The 12,525-nt window shown below is 45.9% G+C and overlaps 1 protein-coding gene across 1 annotated transcript in view; it reads right to left on the reverse strand.

Moving 5' to 3' along the window:
* The window catches only part of Slc24a3 (solute carrier family 24 member 3), a 438,881-nt gene that overhangs the window by 174,995 nt on the left and 251,361 nt on the right, over positions 1-12,525 (reverse strand). Inside the window, exon 3 of the mRNA XM_003476377.5 lies at positions 1,380-1,456. Coding sequence (XP_003476425.5) covers positions 1,380-1,456 — 77 coding nt within the window. The remainder of the gene's footprint in view (positions 1-1,379; positions 1,457-12,525) is intronic.

The raw sequence follows: 12,525 nt of genomic DNA on the forward strand, positions 1-12,525 counted from the left end.
TGGAGTTTCCCTTTTCAGTAATTCCATGATGTACAACTGTGCTAAACCAAGTGATGGCCTAATTCAGTCATCATACAGCCATGATTCAGCCACCTCCATCTATGAGTACATAAGACTTTGCAGGGATATCTAGATAAAAGCTGTAACACCAAGATAGCATAAATGAGCCTAAAGCCACATATGACCTGATCCCAGAGCACTGGGGTGCCTGCTTGCTGTCTGCATTGAAAATTAAGTTCTCCGTCCTTTCCCTTGGATCAGGATAGGCTTGTGACTGCAATGAGTATGATGGAAAGACGCTGTGTGACTTACAAGGCCACACGAGGTGTCCTCCCTCTTCCAGCCCTGAGCTGCCATCCAGAAGTCTGACTTCCATACTGGAGGGGTCACAGGTAGAGCTCTGGCTAATGTCCCATCTGAGGCACCCTGACCAAGGCTCCAGCCATGAAAGTGTAGAAGACTCTTGCAAGGAGACCCTTTAGCACTAGAGCTGTGGCTCTGACACCCAAGCTGTCTCATCAAAGGCCCCAGATTGCAAGGAGCAGAGTCACATTCCTGCTATGCCCTTTGCGAATGATCAACACACCAGAACCCATGGGCAAAATAAAAATAGTGCCTGGAATGTCACTAACTGTGGGGAGCTTGTTTCATAGCAATAAATGACCAGAATAGGATTAGGAGCACTCTAGGGGAGAATGTCACAAAGAAGGAAAGTAGAGATGTTCCCGGTCCAGACTCAGACTCAGGCTGCAACCCCTGCTTAGGTACGTTACACACCCTTCCCAAACTCTCCAGGTGGGGACAGTGCACATCAAAGACCTGAGCCCCACTGGCTCTGAAGGGACTAGGACAATGGTGAACAATATAAGACCAGAGGGAGCAAGTGCTCAACAAGCACTTGCTGATTGACACAGCAGATACGATGCTACCTGTGTTTAGTCCACTAGCTTAGTAAACACTCTGTCCCTGGGAAGAAAATCAGACACAAAACCAAGTCCTTGCTGCATGGGGCTTACAAGTGAGTGAGGTCCCACAGATAGTAAACAGACAATTACATAATGACAGGTTGTATGGAAAAAATAAAGTACAGAGAGAGGAAATACCGTGACGCTTAGGCAGGCTGCTGGGCAAAGGGCTACCTGAGGAACTGAGAGGGTTGCACGTCAGGCTACAGAGTGCAGGTCTGTCTGACTGCAGGGTCACTCTTGGGCACTAATATGAAGGAAACAGTCCAGTAGATGTCACCTAATTCATTAGGTTGAGGCCTCTAGAAAATGGTGCATTCCAAGACAGCTCTGCCATGGCTCAGAGGATCCTGCCAGGCACATGGACAGGGGGGCGGGGCCGGTCCTCCAGGAGGAGGCATGAGGGATACTTACACAGAGCACATGCAGGACCACCGCCCCTTGTCTTCTGTCCTCGTTGGTGAAGATGTCATTGGGGAATTCGTGGAGTGCTAAGAATAAAGAAAGAAAACCAGCTCAGTACAGAGAACGATATTCTCAGCGCCTGGGGCTGGGATGAAATTACAGGCCTCTCTTTCAGAGTCACATGTTAATATGGAATTTACTAATGTGGATGAAAATAATTACATTTTTGAGTTTATAAAATTCTAACTAAAATTTAGGGAGACCAAAAATCTGCACACTTGAGCCTTTTATATAAAACGGCATAGTATTTTCGTACAACCAACACACGTCCTCCAATACACTTAAGTCATCTCTGGATGACTTATAACACCTCATACAATGTAAATGCAATGTGTTGTGATGCTGTAGCACTTAGGGAATAATGACAAGAAAAAAGCCTGTACATGTTCCGTACAGATGCAATTTTTTAAAAAAAATTTTCATTTGCACTTGATTGAACACACAGACACAGCACTTGCGGAGATGAGGGTTGACGGCTGTTATGTTCCTGTAGCTCACCCTGACCACTTTGCCATTATGATGTCTGGGCTGCTGCCACTTTGGCTTAAACTTTAACAAGGAAGCTCATGAACTACGAGTTCACTAATTTGTTCTCTACCATCCTGACAATTTCACTGCACTAGGAGCAGCACCCTTTGTAACCTGGTGCACTGTGTGGTTTGCAATGGAAAATGTTTTTCTGAATTTGGCCCACGGGCTCCATTGATGACCAGATGAATTTGGCCCATGGGCTCCATTGATGACCAGCAGGGGCCCTGCTCCAAGCTGCCAGTCATTTTTGTCCTCCTTCTGCACTGGCTAAGGTGAGCACATTTCAAGTACCAGAGAAGGTCTTAGACAGTCAAAGGCAGGGCATCCAGGAACCCTCTGTGGGTCCTGGCCAGGTCCTACCCGGTGTCTGCTGCAGCCTGCTGCAGATGGATGCTGTGGGCCAGGTGGCTTCTCATAGTCCTTCAGGGCGGGAGTCTTAGACCAGGTGCTGGCAGAGGCAGGCTCTTGGGAAGGGCCTCTTCCTGGCCTGCATGCAGCTCTCCCTGGATTTTCCTGAGGAAGCTCGGGAGACCGCTGGTCTCTTCTCCTTTTAAGGGCACTAGTCCAATCCTGAGGGCTCCACCTTCAGGATCTCACATGGGGTCTCAATCACCTTCCATTGATGAGCCAAGCTCCAAGTGTCACCATGTTAGGGATTAAGACTTCAACACATGGATTTGGCGGGGAGGTTGGGCACATGCACACAGCCTATGGCATATACTGAAGAACTGGAAAAGAGGAGACACAGAATCTAGAAAACTACAAAAGCTTCAGGACAGAGAACCTACAATTTACACTCCTAACTGGCTTCAGCCCACAGCAGCGGGACATGGAGCAGAGGCGGCAGAAAGGAGTCCTCAGGTGAACTGAGGATACACTGTCGACGTGACTCATACTCTGAATCCAGCATGGTAGGTGCCACATGCTGAGGCTCCTACTGTCCCAACTATGCTGCCCCGAGTTCCTCTATGAAGCATCTGATTCTGCCACATCACAAGCTGCTTTTGTTCATCTGCAAAGGAGGCTGTCAGATGACCCGGGACAGCGTGGATAGTGACACAGGACAGCAGCTTCCCTGAGTGACCCCAACACTTGCCTTCCATTCAGGCAGTCATCCACACATACTTGGCATGGCCTGCTGGGACACATACTGGATTTCATTAAGAGTGGCCTTCATGGTTCTCAAGCATCACTGGAGTTCATCTTGCTGGGGTCAGGGAAGTGCCCTCATCTGCAGCTGTGCAGCTCAACCCAGCACTGTCACAATGGGGCCTTCAGAACATGTCACTGAACTTTCTGGGCCTCCAGAACCATGCACTCTGAGGTTTCTTCTCACTACACATGGGATGACCCGGTGCACACAGTGGCACCTCCAGAGTCTGGCTAAGAACCCTGAGTACAGCAGAGCCCAGGGGTGTGCAGGGAGGAGCAAGCCAGCTCACCCTGATGGCCCGTGGGTCTAGGAAGAGCTGGCAAGGCAGCTGAGCTTGCTTCCCACAGACTAGGAAGATGCCCTCCCCCCAGACCTCACACTTGGTGGCCTGCATTTTCAGGACAGTATGGAGCCTGGGTGGTATGGTGGATGGGAAGGCCCTGCCAATGCTTCCTGAGCTCGATTCCCTCCTCTGTGAACAGGAGGACACATAGTACCCTCCAGGGAGCAGCTATCAACTTCTAATGCCAACTTCAAAGAATTGGGGGCTTTTCTTAAGGCAGCAGCACAGGTGCTCACTGCCACTGGGAAGATGGCATTTCTCAGGAGCAGCTGGTTGTGTTTCACATCAGAGACCATGGTGGGGATCCATGTTCAGGTTCAGCTCCCACTAAGTCATGGGAGCCCAGGGTCTTCACGTGCAGACAGGTGTTACATCATCCTACTGTCAGTGCTGTAAGGAGTGCGTACTATGTGTGAAATACCTGCCACAATGCTCCCTGGGGCCACTGTCAGGTGTGGTGCAGAGGGTGAACTCCCTTCTGCTCCAGATGCTAAAACCCGCCAACTGCCAACCTCTTTCTACCTTGCACTGGCCTCTCTTCTACAGGACAGTGTTTGGTCACAGAGAAGTAGCATATGTCTTCCTTGTCCCGGTCTTGGGACTACATGGCTCAGATGACTTGTTGGGGACAGTTACATGTGTAGGGAGAATGGGGAAGCCTGGCCCTACTGAGAATTCCCTCAAATGCCTCTGAGGTCTCTTTCTGCTCTTCCCTTTCATCCCATTTTCCATCTGCTTCATCCTATCAGCCCTGGGGCCAGCAGCAACATCAGTGCATTTCCGATGGAAACTACTGAGAGCCCTCAGCAGAGGGGATCCCCCTTTTCAAAGCCACAGTGATCAGCAGTCCCGCTTCTGTCTCCTAACTATTTGTGGGCCCAAGTCGGATGGGTCTAAACGGAGATCTGCAGAGAAGGGGGAAGCATTTTGTCTTGTTTGGGAGAACATGCAACAGGGCCGTTGATGCCATCTTTAGACATACTTGTTGCATGTTTACCCAACGGCAGCCTAGGACGGAGACAAGCACATCCTAGAGACAACAGACCCTTTACCACATCTGAGTAAAAGGAATCTGGGCTGCCACAGCCATTGGGACAGCAGGCTGCCATCCCAGTGACCTTCCTGTGACAAAGCACTCAGTGCAAATTGATTGGTCTCTTGGGATCACCCTTGGATATGGCCCCTGTGCTCTACAACCCATCTCTGCACCAGTGGGTGAATTCACAGTTGTTCAGACACTTCCATCAGCCTCACTGCCCCTCCCACTGTACCCCAGTAAAGCTTGCTGCCCCCATGGAACATTCTGGATTCTGCCAGGTGACGCATTTCCTGGGCCTCCCACAAGTCTCCAGGATTCTTTCTGTGACCATATTGTATCACACAAGCACCCATCAAACGATTTCCACCCATACTGCCATCATGCCCTTATCCACGTGGACCTCAGGTCCAGGGACACTGTGAACTCCCTGAGGAAGAAGGCCTTGGCATTTGTGTCTGTCACCAGCCCCCACCAGGCAGGGGTCCATGAGAGTGAAATAAATGTCAAGTGAGTCCCAGTGTAAATGATTACCGCGGGTTTCTATATAAAGACAGAGTTATTAGCTGAGAAATTGAGTGGAGAAGAATCAACAGATTCTCAACAACTGGATCCCAACTCTGGCTTCTACTAAGGTTGATCACAAGTATTCCTGTTCTTTTGGTCCCAGAGACTTGGAAGACAAGTTTCTGTACTCCCTTCATGGTTAGTTGGGGTGGCGAAGCTAGTTTGGCCAGTGAAATGTCTGGCTAATGATATGTATCTCTGCTAGCTTTGAAAGTCAGAGACTAACTTGCCTTCTTGCATTTTCTGATCTCAGTGTGTCTAAAAGCATGTGTCAGGCTGGATTTTCCATCAACCTGGACCTTGAAAGACATATCAGAATCCCCAACCCTGACACTGACCTTCTGTATAGGCAGGCTGCATAACAAGTAAGTTACCTTTGTAGTCACCGAGATTTGGGGGCTATTTGTTGCTAGAGTTTATATGATCCCGGTATCCTTCGCCTTCTGCACATAAGGCCCTGGCTAGGAGGAGATTTTGGTGCTTCTCCACCAGACTGGGATGGAAGTAGCAAAGTGTGTGTTCTTCTGTCTTTTGATACCTGGCAAGATGCCAATCACTCAATGAGGGTTCATTTAGAAATTAATGTAGTTTTCACAACTGAAGGTCCTTGAACAAAATTATCCACAAGAGACTCTGTGTGAAAGTACATGAAATGATTGAGATCAGAAGTGTTTCAATTTTTAAATTTTTTGCCTTTGCTTAGGCATAATGAGACATCTTAGAGTTGATATGCAAGCACAAATGCAAAATTCTTTTGTTTCAAATACACATAGGCCTAAAGTAATTTTATACAGTATTTTAAAACTACTTTGTGCATGGTATAGAATTTTCCACTTGTTGGGGCCATGTCAATGCTTAGATATGAGACCATAGTGGATTTCAGATTTTAGGGTTAGGGGTGATCAATGTGTATATATATGACTTATATTTCTGAATGCTTCATCTCCGGAAGTGGTTTAGAGACATGTCACGTATGCAAGATGGGGATTATCAGGCAGGAGGAGGATGCTGAGTGTCCTAGGGAACTGCAGGCTACTCCAGGATCATCTTTTGAATTTTTTCCTGGTTCTAAAGACCATGTCTTAATTACTTTGAAAAATTTATTGACAAATCAATACAGTGACCAAAAGCACTACTTTAGTTACGCTTTACCATGTTCTGGATGCTACACTCAACTCAAATTATGAAAAGGTAAAGGGGGGATGAAGAATTGACACTGACTGCAGGGAAGGTTAAGCTGAAAGCCAGGAAGCACATGACGCTGCAAACTCATCTGAGTAGTTCAGGATCCTGAATTTTAGGACAGAACTAAGCCTTGTGGGGTGCACAAAAACACATTTCTCACATTGTCATTGGTTCTCCATAATATAAGGCATATCCACAAATTACAGATAAGTAATCTGAGGCCCCAAAAGGTAAGTAACCAGGCTGAGTGTACACAGATATCAGTGGGAGAGCAGGGAACCAAGCCCACCGACTTTCGAATATACTCATTCCAGCACATTAGAAGGAAGAATCAACCCCTTTTTTCTATATTTAAGGGAATAAATCCTTCCCCCCTAGAACCAAAAGGAAGCTCACACTTAAATGGACCAATGAGTAAAGGGGAGGAAAAATATCTCCGTGAGTGAGTATGCAAGAACAGGTTATGGTAATGAAGAACCTTATTCAACCATCAATCACAAATGCACTACCAGTCAAATCCATTGAGAAAAGTTGAATCAGACAAATGCTCGTGAGATTTACTAACCACAGGGAACCATGGTCTTATAAGACCCTGGAGACGTGTATTTGAACTCCTCCTTTACCACTAGTGAATTCTGTGGCAGTGGGAAAATGTTTTCACCTCTTGGGTCTTAGTTTCTTAATATGTAAAACGGGAGCATGAGAACAGCACCAGTCCGTGTGGTTACAGAACGATGAACCGTGAAGCTGCTTATGGATTATCAGGTGGAGGCTGCTCCTGACTTTAAAAATCACTGGAGAGGGAAAAGCATGGACCAAGTGTGCTTTTAAGACACCAGTGCCCTCCCCACAGTCCTGGGGTCCTCTCATGAACATGTTAAGGATACACTAGCTCTCACACATCTTCGAGAGCTTTCCTCAAAGCTGAGCAAGGGTGCATTGCAGGCTGGGTATGCTGGAGGCTTAATACCTCTCTTTCTCCCAACAGAAGCCTTCAGCCAAAGTCCAATGGGAGGTGGTGTACAAATACCCCAGCCCCAACCCCAACTGGATAAACCTGAGAAATGCTCAACACAGTGAGTTCCCAGCCATAACTAGCTGCTTTCCCTTCCCTGTCTCACTAATCCACCTCGTAACTCCTCAACCCAAGATGACCCCCCAAACACACTCTTCACACTTGAGTCCAGCTCAGGGTCTACTTCTGGCATGCTCAAATTCAGAGCAGGGGAAGCGAGAATTCTGCATTCCTATACCTCTCTATTTCAACAAAAGTTAGGTGTGTTTTTTCCTATCAAAGAACACATCCACATTTAGGTGAATTTTCCTCCCACACAATGGCAATAGTCTCTATGGGCAATTTTCAGTGGGTGTAATTCCAACCATTTATAGAGAAACGATTCATTGGCATGTTACAGAGCCACGAGGCCCTGATCACAGGCTGGGAGACTGCGCCTGTTCCCTTTTCACGGTGCTGAAGCTGATCCAACATCCAGAAGTAGCTCCTTGTTTTCCACTTTAGAGTTCTTTTTCTCATGTTCGTATTGGCAGGAGATTTTAAACAATCATCCCACAAGCTTTTCTCCTGGAAGAGAACAGGCGTTCTTTGGAACTAAAGAGACTTGATCATTAGTTACGTCGATGTTTGGCCTGGCGGAACACTGAAATGTAATTTGATGAACTAGAAACATATTTTTGTATCGATAATAAAAAACCACGACATCAGTACTGCCTGGGTTTCTGAGCCAGAAGCTACTGTAGACAGCGCAGTGATCTCATGAGTAATGTAGTGCGCAGGCCTCAAGCGTGGGAGCAGATAGGAAACCAATCTGTAGCACACGACTTGCATTTGTTGCTCCCATGGGGTGATCAAGGCTGTGTCAGTAATGAATTCTCCTTAAAGAATATAAAATATTTACGATAAATACTCCTGTGATGCTCAGGACTACATGCCCTTCTTGGACTTCTTTATTTCTCAAAATGTCCCTTGATGCCAACATCAGAGACAGAATGTTTGGATGAATGACCTTAGGGTTCAGTCTAGGTGCTGTGCTGCTCATGGCCTTGTATCTGCTTATTGATCCAGAGAAATTCAGACCAACAAGTTGACAGAAAGACAAACCCACTGGATGATTCCATACAAGGACCCACGATGGTCAGAAAGCACGCATATTCCCCAGTACCCTAGGGAATGATGAGGTCACATGAAACATTTTATTAGGAAAAATGAGCTTAAGATAGTCCTTTTATGCAGCAATTCCTTACAGGAATCTACATTGGACATTTTTACTCTTTGAGCATTTATTTTATAACAGATGAAGTGTCCCTGCTAAATGACTGGAGATTCCCAAATCAGTGACATTTTAAAATGTTACATCATAAAATCTCAGAGCCAGAAGTAACCTTTTGTGTTCTACTGATCTTTACCTAGGAAGATGGTAATAGAAAGAACTGGAGAGAAGTACAAAGATTTCTCCCTGCTTCCTTTGAGAAACTGCTCTCTTTCTTTCTCTACTGATTCCATGATGGTTTGTTTTGGGATAGGACACAAGTCTCATCTCCTTCCTCATCGGTGGACTTGGAGTGACTGGCCAAGACTGAGTGCTACAGTGTCTCGACCCATAGACAATGTCTGTCACAGTTATAAGAATGGGCATGGGGGCATGTGTCCCCTTATTTGCCTCCACTGAACCTTTTATAACAAAGTTCTACAATGCAAGAGTACCCAGCACTCCTTAGTCCTGGTGCTAGTGATCTCCATTGTCATTTCTTTGACCCGTACCTTTTCTAGAAGATTCTTTTACCCATTTTTCGCCATTTCCGTGGATCACCACTGGGCTCTGTTGATAGTATATTATAGTCTTAAAGGAAAAAATCTAAGTGCCTTTTGCTTTGTCAGTGTGCTTTGGTCTCACACTAGACTTTTAAGGCCTAGACCAAGATCAAGAACTTAAACAAGGGAGACACCCACGAAGGTCACTGCGCTTTCTGTTACCAGAGCGAGACTGAGCACAGTATGGAGGAGGTAAGATGAAAGTAGGAGGCTTTAGTGTCTACTTGATAGGTGGTTGGTAAGTTTTTATTCTATATTTGGCTACATAGGTAAAGTACTGAAGAGACTCTGGAATCTGTTGGCTTCTTCTGAAGAGCCTTAAGTCTTGTTTTAAGAAGTTGGATTATTGAAGGCTTTGCTTGAATAACTGGCACATTATCCATTGTGGTAGCATCGGGCTCCATCCTAGAAGACCTGTTTCAGTGGTGCCCTTAGTCTTGGATGTGGGCCTTGTAGGACTTTAATGAAAAGTCTAAGCAGTTTAGCAAGCCCAGTAAGCTTTGGGAACTCCCCATTGCCCTGCAGTCATCCGACCTTCCAGCTGTTGTCTCTCTCTGCAGACTCCTTTGGGAGTCTTCCTCAAGCATGCAGAGTCCAGGGATCAGTCAAGGATCTGCAGGACACTGAAACGTTGAATTTCAGGCTTTCCCTCCGTGACTGCTTCCATTCTGAGGGCTCCCCCCAACTTCTAGATGCTCTGGGAGCTCCAGACTTTCATCACTGCTGCCTCAGCTCAGTAAAAATCACTGCTTGAGCTCGAGCTTGGGTCCTCATAGACTGCACAGTGGGGATCTCCAAGGGGAAAAGCCAACTGTTGAAACTCTCCTCCAAGTAACTTCCTTCTTTAAGAGCTCACATTGCCTCCAGCCTCTGCTTGCTTCACTCACTTTCCAGAGCTCTAACTGTCACTGTAGTCTGTGCAGTTTATAACTATGCCATGAGTATTAATCTATGACAACCTACTCTACTTTGATTGTACGTCAAAAACCCAGATTTCATTTGCTGTCATTGCCCGCTGTAAGGAAATTTACAGCAAACTAAATTCACATGAAGATTCCCAAATTTGCTATTAGTTACCCTGAGTCCTAATGCAGTGCGAAGTAACTGTCTGGCCCAGCAGCATATAAAGACCTAGGGTGGATGAAGCTTGCTGGGATGGGTTGGCAAGATAGGCCAAAGACTGGGAGGGAACCTCATTTCATGCTAAAGTACACAGCACACTGAGAAGCAGGCCAAAGCAGCACTAAGTACAGCAGTTTACAGGAAGACACAAAAGTGTCCCAAAGCCCTTGGCTGTAAATATTTCAAGGTGAAGTCATTCCAAATGAGCATCTGTGACAGCTCTGATGTCTCTGATAGGTCTCTTGGGCACAAATGTAAGTTCAGAGGCAAGAAGACATTAGAAACCAGTTACAGCCAAGGGAGAGAAATAGCGTTCTATTTTCTCTCCGAATCCGGAGGATCTCTTACATGTTTCCTGACAGAGTCCAATTTTGATCTGCCACGTGAAGCCAGCAAATTGAAACTCACAGCAATAGAAGGCAAGTGTTTCATAAATGCTTTTCAAGTCCAGGCAAATTTGTGAAGCTTTATGAAAAGGAAATAATGCAGGCAGCAAACAACATTTTTGAACAAGACTGGCTGTTATGTAAAACACATAAAAGTGGTCAATGCTTTTTTTTTTTTTAAGAAAGTAAAGGAAGATTAGACCTTGCTCTTGAGTTAGTTGAGACTAAGATAACAAATACCACAATCTATGTTCAAAATGAAGAAGGAAAGGCAAAATAAAGTAGGGGTAAAGGTTTTCACATTGTGCTATTCTTGCATCAGAGGACAGATCTCCCATTCCAAGAAAATAACCCCTAGGTTCCCCGCAGAGAGTTGGGTTTGTGCTGTCTGCTATATTTGTGTCCTTTGTGGGATTCTATTTCACTGTAGAGCTGCTGGGGTTGAAAACAGATGAAAATAATCCCTTACAGCAATCAAGGTAATTATTTTGAGACAAAATCATGCAGAGGCAGAGGGGACAACATAAACTCCATGATGCAGTGACCTTGGTCATGACAGAAGCCACATGACAATGTATAGATGTATTGTCATGAGCCAGGATACATCTGAGGCCACATGAGCAAAAGGCTGATCAAAGAAATAATCACCCTCTCACCAGCCTCACCATCAAGAACTGGTTCACCGTGTCCTAGCAGAAACTGGGTGGCGGCTCATCCCCTGAGTGGTTGTTGCATTGAAATTTACGTGGTGGGTAGAGTAAATGACATGGCAGATATTTAAAGGCTGGAGAAAAATTTCTTATCATGACTTTCTTTGATCCTTTCTCATAAACATTAAATTTCAGTTCATTGCATATAGATCTACGGAGAAAATCCATTTAAGTAATTATTTAAAAAAATGATCCTTTCAATGTTTGAGCCACTTTTTGAATACAAATAGCATTATATTCAATAAGAGACCCTCACATTTAAATTTTCTTGCATCATTCAAACAGATATGATCAGACCATCAAACCAATCTGCATAAACATTTCTGATCTCCTAGGTAACACTCGGATGAAGAGCGGAGCACAGGGGCTGTCTTAGCGGCAAATCCTGGGGGGATCCAGGCCTGAGCAAGCAGGGCCAGGCCTTGCTACTTCTGGGAGGCTGCAGTTCAGGGTCCCTGGTGGGAAGCTGCAGAGATAAGCACTGCCTTTCTCTGAGTCCACAGCACAGAAGCAAATCAAGCGGCTTCGTCTTGGCAGTTTGAGACAAATGGCTCTTCCTAAGGATATAGGGTTCCTTTGAGAAAGACCCAGGGTCAGAATGACTCTGATTTCTTTATGATCACAGCTACATCCTGTAATCAATTTTTCAGGGACACAGATGTGCACACTTTTCACCATCAATTTAACTCAAGAGTCCAGGACAGTTGCTACACTGGCCCTGTTATTTTAAATCTGCACAGGATATTAAGGGAGTATACAATAGAGTTGGCCTTGTGGAGTGCAGCTTAGTTGGGGAAGGCAGATTCACACACACACTCGAACATGCACGCGTGCGCGCACACACACACACACACACACATGCCTGCATGTGCATGGTAAGATACACACACCTGTGCACCCATGTTTACACATGGATCCCCATATGTGCATCCATGTACAAATGCAATGGGCCAAATGCTTCTCCCTTATGATGTGCTGCAGCCCTGAGCCCAGGGTGATGGTGGTAGGAGACAGGCTCGTGGAGGCATCATGAGGCAGGGACTATAAGATCACTAGCGAGCTGGCTTCTCTGCTCTGTTTCCACCTCATAGGAGCCTGCAGAAGTAGGGGTAGAAGTCCCTCACCTGAACACAGCCACACCATGCCCTGATCTCGGTCTTCCAGCACTGAGTCTCCACACTGTGAGAAATAAATTTTAGTTGCTTATAAATCAGCCAGTAGAGTACTTCAGG

Source organism: Cavia porcellus, unplaced genomic scaffold (genome assembly GCF_034190915.1).
Source record: "Cavia porcellus strain 051 isolate PalLab524CR breed Dunkin Hartley unplaced genomic scaffold, mCavPor4.1 scaffold_5, whole genome shotgun sequence".
Taxonomy (NCBI): Eukaryota; Metazoa; Chordata; class Mammalia; order Rodentia; family Caviidae; genus Cavia; species Cavia porcellus.